The sequence below is a fragment of the Monopterus albus genome, unplaced genomic scaffold (genome assembly GCF_001952655.1).
Source record: "Monopterus albus unplaced genomic scaffold, M_albus_1.0 scaffold308.1, whole genome shotgun sequence".
In the NCBI taxonomy this organism is placed as follows: Eukaryota; Metazoa; Chordata; class Actinopteri; order Synbranchiformes; family Synbranchidae; genus Monopterus; species Monopterus albus.
Window position 1 is genome coordinate 9888 of NW_018128188.1, and position 9950 is coordinate 19837.

The 9950-nt window shown below is 39.1% G+C and overlaps 1 protein-coding gene across 1 annotated transcript in view; it reads left to right on the forward strand.

Annotated features, from left to right (window-relative positions):
- Positions 1–9950, forward strand: part of hdac8 (histone deacetylase 8) — a 27909-nt gene that overhangs the window by 5746 nt on the left and 12213 nt on the right. Inside the window, exons 8-9 of the mRNA XM_020623723.1 lie at positions 400–572; positions 1436–1530. Coding sequence (XP_020479379.1) covers positions 400–572; positions 1436–1530 — 268 coding nt within the window. The remainder of the gene's footprint in view (positions 1–399; positions 573–1435; positions 1531–9950) is intronic.

Sequence of the window (9950 nt, forward strand, 5' to 3'; positions counted from 1 at the left end):
TTTCAGCTTGAGGGCTTAAACTAAGAATTTTCCAGTGGACAATTTCTCCTAGACTGAATACTCAAAACCCTTTAGCATTAACAGTGAAAATTAGCAATATTTGAAGCTACATGAGCCATGTGACCACTGCTGTTTTTGAGCCCTCAATGTTGCAATTCTTCTATTTTAAGGGCCCTGAGCTGACTACAGAGGGGGTCCAAAGTATAATGCTGTCTAGAACAGAAGCCACAGCTGGACAGACGCTGATAAAACCTACTAGTATTATGCTGTATTTGGTCATTTTTGGACACTACTTCAGTATTATTATTATTATTATTAGTATTGAGTTCAAACATCCTGGCTCCTGACTGACCCAGCCCGCATCATCCCTGGTTAACAACATGGTTCCATGTTTTGCAGCGTGATGCAGGAAGTACGGGCACAGTTCAACCCGGAGGCTGTGGTGATGCAGCTGGGTGCCGACACCATGGCGGGGGACCCCATGTGCTCCTTTAACATGACCCCAGTTGGGGTCGGCAAGTGTCTGCAGTATGTCCTGCAGTGGCAGCTACCTACACTGCTGCTGGGAGGAGGTACTCTGCATGTGTGTTTATTATTCTGGCTGATTTGATGTTTTTGTGTGTGAATGCATAGACGTGTCTACGTGTCAGTGTGTATGCATGTGTGAAATATGCGAGTGCTGTGTTCCTGTGTATGAGCACAGATGCACATGTGTACTCGGTGCAGTAAAATACTCTTTAATGAAAGGCGGCCAACGTTACCATGTCTTTTGCATATGTTTGTATTTTTTTGAATTTCAGTGTTTCACTCACTTGTGCACAATTAAATGCAAGTATACAGTACACGCAGACACACAGTGGTCTGTTCCAGACCCCTCAGCCCTTAGCCAGATGATAGCTACTAATTATATGACACAATGAAGCCATTTTACTCCACTACAATCCTACCTCTCTTCTATGTTCTCCCTCCCACTCTGTCCTGCGTACTTTCTCTCCGTTACATCCTCCTCTCCTCCTTGGTTCTCTAGACTTTACTGAAGTCCATCCTCTTTATCCTTCATTCTTTCCCTTTCAATCCTGCTTTTGTGTGACAGAGTTGATAACTTTTCTGACCTATTTTTCTTCCAACCTGTTGTGATGAGTCAGATTTCAGCTGTGTCGACAGTAATACTGGCTAAACTTGAAAATGTGTATTTTCGTCAGATTTCGGCTGTGTCCACACTGACACTGGCTAAACTTGAAAATGTGTATTTTTCTCTCCCTTTATATCTTTTTCAGATTGCCTTTATCTTGTAGTTGCTAGATTTACTGAAATAAAACAGATCCACCTTTGCCTCTCCCAAAACGAGTTTGGATTTTAAGAACTTGTATACAGTATATAACCACTTTATTATGGACCTCTCAACTTTCCTCTCTCTGTGTCTCTCTCTCATCAGGAGGTTATAACCTGGCTAATACGGCTCGTTGTTGGACCTACTTGACGGCAGCAGTGCTGGGAAAGACTCTTTCCTCTGAGATACCAGACCACGAGGTATGACAGCACACACACACACATACACAGTCCCTTAGGGCCACAGTCACACATACTCTCAGATGAACAAAAACATGCTTATTCTATTGCACTGTCAAGCAAGAAAAAAAAAAATCAGACACACATACACACATTAAAAATACAAACACATCTTGTGTTCACTGTCTGCTGAGTCACTCCATCTAATCAAAGATGGCGGCGTGCTTCTCAATAAAGGAGTTTGTCTCCAGGTCAGTCAGACTGTGTATATGTGAGAGAAGAGAATGGTAGTAGTGTTGACAGGTCTTCTCTGTCTGCCTCATCTAACACAGGGTCCTTTCTCTCCTGCTTATTTGGCAGCAAGGTGCAGTTTTATTTACAATACTGTATATGGATTTATCAAAGGAGAGGGAACCATACAAATCTTAACTCAGATTTTAACTCAATTTGGGGATTATGTGCTTAATAGCTTTTTATTTCCAACAGTGAGATGAAAAGATTGATATAAATTTTAGTATGGAGCAGGATATCTAGTCTAGCTTAGCATAAAGCAGTGGTTCACAAACTGGGGGCGGGACCTCAGTAGAGAGCCGAAATGAAACTGTAGCTTCCAGGTTGTGATCCAAAAGAAAAAAAATCCTTTTGAGATTTTTAATCTGGCTAATAACTAAAGAGCCAGCTTTGGAACACAGTTGTTTTCAATAGTATGTTGTGAGCATGACAACATTTGCGTACGCTATAATGGTATATATTTTTCTAAATGAATTATTGACATTTATGTAATCTTTGTGTTGCTACCGGGCTTTAATGAACACCGTTTCCCAGAAGCCCGAGCCCATCGAGGCTGAAATGTCACCAGTTGATGCCGGTTGACTGGCAGGAAAATTAAACTGAGGTCCTGAGTCGAGAAATGGCTAGAAATGGTATTACACATCTTCTTATGTATTTTACAACTTAAAAAGTTGAGAACTGAGACTAATATCACAAACACACAGTTAGTTTTGTGCTACTTGCACTGCCGAAGTCTAGACGAGTCCAGTAGATGAATGATGTGTGAAGTCAAGAAGAGTCTAGTAAATACATTACGTATAATGTGTGTATATAATAATACATGTACTGCTGTGCTGCAGAGTGATCAAGATCAAAGATTTTTATTGTCAATTCACCATATGTGCAGGACATACAGAAAAATCGAAATACTGTTTCTCTCTCACCTAATATTGAATGCCCATACCATTTAAGACACTAAAGTAGAATAAAAATAGAATAAGAAAACTAAATTAAAGGTGCAGCCTAATAGGCTATGCTAAAAAAAAGTTTATTAACCTTGTTAAAACCACAAAGGTTTCACCATTCAGTAATAATTGTTGTAGTGGTTGGTGGCTCGTCTTACAATATGGAAAAAAATCCAGAGGAACACATTTAGTTTTCTTATAATGACCAATAGAAAAAATGCTGAATGAGAGATTGCATAGAGTCACTGAAGCTAGTGGAACAGAGGCTAACTGGATGTGATGACATGACTTCGGCTCTCTGTGTGGGGCCTGGACTTAAGTTGTTGGTGGTGTCAAAATATAACTGATGTGTGCCAGTGGTTCAGGAAGCGCTGGCACAAAGACTGAAAGAAGGGGTAAACAGCTCCCGGCACCTTCAGAGCTGTAAAATAAAGGTCCATAGATTAAAGCTGGGGAGAGTGATGTATCTTGTTAGTTTTTTCCATACACATACAGAAATGCAAAAAAAAAAAAAGTTTGTTTTTGTTTAAAGGGAGTAACGTGCTGGAAAAATGTCTTGTCAAACAACGAGCAGGTCCAGTGACTGAACTCACTGAGCATATCTGGCAGCAGCATTGAACTATTAGTCGAATGAATAAACTGCAGCTGGTCAAGAAATGGTTACAACATGCAACCCCCCTGAAACCGTCATGCTAATTAGTGAGGTTTTTTTTTTTTTTTTCTAACTTTGGAGAAAGCCAAGCTTGTTGTTTCCCCCTGCTAAGTGGTAACACACACACAGCACTGATATAGACAGTCTCATCTCACACTTGGAGAGAAAGCAAATAAATGCAAATCACAGTAAACATGGGATGGGGTTATTCATCATGATAGGTCATAGCATGGATGTAAACATATGTACTTACTGAGGTGTGAGATTTTTTTTATTTTATTTAATTTAGCAAGGAAGGAAAATGTCCCAGTAATTTACAAGGATGGACATGTAGTCACACTCAATGTTTCATCACAGTAACTGATAAATCAAATACCACCCATCCTCTTTCCAAATAGAAATCAGTAGAACCATCTGTCTTTCTTCTGTCTCTTTCTCCAGCAACTCATTTTTGGACCTTGTCTTGGTCAAATGAATGAATAGCTGTGTGTGTGTGTGTGTGTGTGTGTGTGTGTGTGTTTTGACCGTGATGAAGGTGCCTTTTGTTTCTTGCCATCTCCATCCAGTGGCCCTAAATAGCTTTTGACCTCATTAAGAAGCACTCATTGAAAACACAGCAACTATCAGCGCAGGCAGCTGCAACAGAAGATGAAGGCACACAAATTTTCTCCTTGAATTTAATAATGTAAGAAACAAACCAACCCTAATGGCTTTATTTTGAATACTTAAGTACTTACTGGCTTCTTTTTCCAGTTTAGTAGGTTTTATAGATCTATTATGAAGGTAATTTTCTACTCAAGTCATAGCACTACGCAACTTTAAATAGATGTATGTGTATGTGTGTGTGTGTGTGTGTGTGTGTGTGTGTGTGCTTGTTCGTAGCTCTGTCTGTGCCCATTGTGCTCGATAAGAGGGGCACTTATCCACGATGACCAAGCAAAGCTGAAGTTCCAGCGACACAGGGAACAAAAACTACCTTTGTATTCCCTTAGTTAGTGTGTGTGTGTGTGAGTCCACCCTTCTGCTCTTTTGTAGACAAAACCACATGAATACACACATTCATTACAGTCAGATAATATATTGGTCAGTTTTATAACTTTTTGGTATTTCAGTAGTATGATAACCTCGATAAACTGCAGGAAACAAATGGCGATCAGGTAGGAAGTTGCACAATGAAGTTTTCTTTATTTATTAAAAAGGCTCAAGTTGAAGTAAGATACTTATTTTTTCGCTGTACTGTCATGTTTCAAATGTCATAACTGACATAATAAGTGATGATTCGACTAGTATAGAGCATCCAGCAGCAGCCACTCCAGGCTGTTTCAGTTTGTTAATCCAGACAAATAATGTTGGCTTAATTTTGTTTACAATACTTTGTTAAAGAAGTTTATTTTTAATTAAATCACTCTTATCTTTTTTTTTCTCAGTGTTCACAAGGGTGTACATACAGTCTTTTGGCATGTTCTTGGAGAAATGACTAAATATAGTAGTCTAAAAAACACAAACATCAGAGTTGGCCAGTCACATCAACAATAGTGCTGTAATATTGACTGATTACCAGACAAAATGCTACATTGCAGATAACGCACACAATAGCCCTGCTTCTATCACACTTATTATGCTGCAATATCTTATAAAAACAAAAGTAAAAGTGCTTTTTGAAGCTTGAAGCCGTTAGGTCGAAAGTCATTAACCCGTTGACTTGTATTGTCTGTTAGTGGTTTGCAGATTTGGCTTGACCCCCCCACCTTCCTCATTGTGTGATCGTGGTGGAGTCAATCTCCGTGTGAATCATAGGGCACCAATATGGGGTCTGCTCAGAATAGGCACAGAGGTCAAAGGTCAGTTAGTATGTCTGATGAACTGGGTGCTGAGTTTGTCTGTATTTGTTTTGTTTTTGAAGAAGATTGAATGCATTTTGTGCTTGTCTGGATAGAAAGTAAAGAATGACTCAAAACTGAAGCATATGGTTGTTTGTAGGTTCCAAATCTATGACACTGGGGTTGGCACAGTAATCGTTTTCATTTTTATATTCACACACCCCTAAACCCCCTCTAAATTTTGGGACCTTTCTTGTTTTTCCAGTTTTTAGTATATATTAGTTATATTTTCACTCTGAATCTGAAAAACCCAGAGCTGTTGACAGTGATTCTGAGGTCTCCTTTCCAGATTTATGGTAAAAATACTGATGATTGTAGACTGGCATTAAACAGCTTCTTGGGACAGGTACAGTTTACACATGCCAAAACATATCCGCATGGCTTGGAATCCCCTCATCTCTAGTAAAAGCAACAGAAATAAGTACGAATGTGTATCTGTCTCAGAGCCACACAGGAAGGGAGGACGTCTCTGGTCCCAGATTGGCAGCAGGGAAGCATCCCGTCCCTTTACTTCCTACTTCCTCTTTTCCTGTCTGCAGCCACATCCTGTCCTGCCCCTCATTGCCGTCGGGGATGTGTCGGCTCCCAGAGTCACGGGCTCAATCACCGGAAACATCACCGGAGTCGAGTGCGTGTGTTAAAATGAGGGAAATTCATTTGTTTACAAAATGGCAGAAAAGCTGGAATTCTCATTCTTTTCCATGCATTTCCTATCAGTGTTCATTATTTCGTAAGTCTGGTGCCGTAGATGATTTGACAGATTATGATGCAGGGAAAGTGGTTGGTCAACGTTGGGATGTACCAACAATGAGCTGAAAGAGTTACTTTCCTGTTCTGTTTCCCTTTTGGGAGTTTGTGTCGCTGTTGTTTTTCTAATGTCTTTTTGCGTTTCAAGTTCATGGACAAGCTAGAAAATGAGACCATCACTCGTTTTATCTTCGATTTTTGTTTTCCTGTTAGGCAAGATTTATTTATAAATTAGCCCTGTATTTGTAACTCTTGAACTTTTTGTTACTAATTAATTTCTCAGTTATAACTGAGGTCATCGTGAGATGGATTGTATCACTTTTTTTTAGCAAGAGCTTCGAAGGGTTAAATGTTGAGTGGGTAGTGAATTTTGAAATGAAACTTTTTTTTTTTTTAAGATTTGATGATTTAAGAAAAGAGGCCAATGTTTTGCTTTTGCAACCCTCATTGTAAAAACTGCAACTTGTATTTGTTGGCATAAATAACAGTTATAAGTTTGCAGGACTGAGAAATTTTAATTATCAAAAGTCAAACTGTGCCAACAAATCAAACTCATCTGCTACTTCAACAAAGGTGAAGCCTGATGCATTTGAATTTTAAATTGTGTTTCATTACAAAGGTCTGCCAACATGTTTTTTAGTTGGAGAAGACAGGAAACATTTTACATGGAGTAAATTAGCTTTCTAGTTGGCTAAATGTACAATGAATTGTTAACCCATTAAGGTATTTACATATACTACCCAGCATGCATTTCATCAGGGTTAAAATTCTCCAGATTGACCTGTTTTTGGTCATATAAAAAAAATTACATGATTGAAGTTAATCAGTTTCTCTTCACATGTGTCTCTAGAAGGTTTTGCACAAGACTTAGAGATTATTTTGAGGACTAATAATTGCTGATTTATCATAACTGCTATTAATGCACCAAAAGCTGCCATGATAAATATCACTTATCATCATTCCTAAAAAATACAAAGCAAGAGTTTTGAGTGGAGACAGCTCACAGATTTGAGTCAACTATGTGGAAATTGAGTTGTGATAATGTCCAATAATTATAAATTACACCCAATAGCACGAGATCACTGGATTCTGCAAGAAGACAGACTGGTCCCAGCCTTCGTCGGTGTCACATCCTCACACTATAGCTGCTTCTTTAAACATTGCACACAGGTGAAACCTCTTGAGTTAATTAACCTGCACCTGCTTGAGTAAGTAAGTATAGATGGATCAAACTGCAAAATGCTGTCTTACATTTTTGCAGGCAGTAGATTTTGGAAGACAACTCACCGGTAGACAATGAAAAAAATGGCTAAAAGTCATCTAATTTGAGGTTTAAACATTAATAATTGTTTAGAGATATGAAAAATGTTTGTTTCATTCATCACGGTGCAAAGCTACACCAGCACCTGCTCATTTCGCCGTGACTCTAATCCCCTGAGTTTCCTTTTAGCATTGCCAGTGTTTCAGAAACACACAGTACAAATATTAATTGTGTGGTATTAGTCCGTAAAAGCAACACTGACAGATGAGTCCAGAAAAGATGGATTGAAGAAGTAGAGAGGGTTCAGATGCAGAGGGAGAGACGTGTACCTGTGTCATGTGGATGTGATTTGGCCAATGGGCTGTTTTGTTTTTTTTTTTTTTTTTTCCTCTTTGAGAACATTTATTAGATAGCAGCCTGGTCTTAGACAGGGCCCATTTGTTTTCCAAGACGTTTTCCCCTCCGCTGTGCGACTTGGCTTCCGTCATATCTGGAGATCCTGCTGATTGCTGTAAAAACAAACACGTTCCTGTCCACAGATGGGCAAGTGCATATAAACACACACTAACTCTCTGTCTTTTAACTTGGACTCAAACTCGCATCAACAGCAACAACAGTTATGAGCTGATAAAATATTTTTATTCATTTGCTGTTGTATTATGTTTTCCAATAGCAGGACATTTGTATTTAGTCTCACTTTTAACACTAAATAAAGCAATAGAGTTTACAGACACACGAGGTTTCTAATATCTGTACTGATAATCATGATGGAAAGTAACTAAGTACATTTACTCAAGTACTTCATTTAAGTATAATTTTGAGGTATCTATACTTCAGTATTTTCATTTTCTGTTACTTCATACTTTGACTTAATACTTTTGACATTTTAGAGGCAACTATTGTACTTTTTATTCCAGGAGACTATCATAAGACTCAGAAAAGACTTTTAAAAGACTAAAGTCTGACACCCTCTCACATCTCAAGAGAATGTGTCATTAGTCATATGATATTGTAAAGACTAGGGGTACTTTTACTTTTGGTACTTTAAGTATATTTTATTCCAATACTTTTGTACTTTTACTTAAGTAAACAGTCTGAGTAGCTCTTCCACCACTGATAATAGTAAAGATTTACTTCTGCTGTTCTCCAAAACCTTAGCTAATGAAGACGGTCTGCTTCACAAACACAGTGTTCTATGCACCAAGGCCAGAGCTTCTCGTACAACCCAGAACATGCGAACAGTGAGTGATGAGCAGAGAGTCCATGTTAAGGACTGTGGTAAATAACCAGAGACCTTCCACTATTTATCTCCCCGGGTGTCTCAGCCAGAGACACTGGAGCCAGACAGCGGGTATTTTCTGTCTGTTGACCTTGTCCAGGTGACGTAGATGTGCTGCGTCACCGGATCACGCACTAAGGACTTAATGTTTTCTCTATCTCATGTCGCTCCTTTTCTTCTTCTCTCACTCTACACCTGTCTGTGGTCTAAAAAGTATTAGGAATATTATAAAAATATTGCAGAAATATTACAGAAAAATGAGTGTTTCTTTTAGGAGTGTCTGTATCTCTCTCCTCCTTGCTTCATCTCTCCTCTCCCCATGGCCATCCAAGCCAAACAAGCAGACAGCAGGGGACTGTGTATGACGCGTTTGTGTGTGTGTGTTGCTGTACACCAGGAGACAGAGCACTGGGTTCATGGGAATACATTGCTGGTGTGCATGTGTATGTGTGTTAAGTAACGACTCATGTTGAGATTTGTTGAGACCGGAGGTAAGACAGAAACTCATTAGAGTTAATTGGAAGCAGACACACACACACACACACACACACACACATATTAAAATAGTATGCATGTACTCACACTAGCAAATGTCCTTGTTTACACAGAAACACACGTACATGCACAGTCTTACCTTCATCTACACTTACCACACACATACATACACACAAGCATGCATTCCCTCTTTCTGGCTCAAGCACACATACAGTACACACAGGGCTTTTAAACAAAGACAGAGTACTCTTTGTCTTTCAAGTAAACAAAAGTACACTCCTACTGCATGTTGGCTCAGCTCAGCTGTGTGGACATCTGTGTGTGTGTTGCTAGCAGACCTTCTGAAGTCTTCTCTAATGACATCCATCTAATCCACTAAAGAGTTTCAGTCCAAAACAAGATATCCCTGTCTTTCAAATGATGGAGACAACAGAGTAGAAATTATTTTGGGATGTGGACTGAAACTGTTTGCCAGCTTAAAGGAGCAGTCTCACATGTTGGAGAATGCACATTTAATTTTAAGTAGTGAAACAGATTAACAAATTTGGATGAGGAAAAACAAACAAATATTAATGTAGTGCTGACAAATACTTGGTATCTTATTTTTAAAACCAGGTTTTTAATATGTGTAATATGTATGGAGGAATATGGGTCTTTTGTTTTAGGCCTCAGGCACCTTTGGCTTGGTTTGTGTTTTCAGAGTCCAAGGCTTTCACAACAGACGCTGCAAATGCTCTGACGCAGTTATGGTCAGACTTGGCCTCTTGAGTTTGCTTTGCTCTCATGGCACTGAGTCAGGCCCCGACAGAAATTCATTTTTTTCATCTGACATACTCTTGTTTTAACTTCTGGTTGAACCCACTCCCTGGATTTCCACCTGTCCCAACCCCCC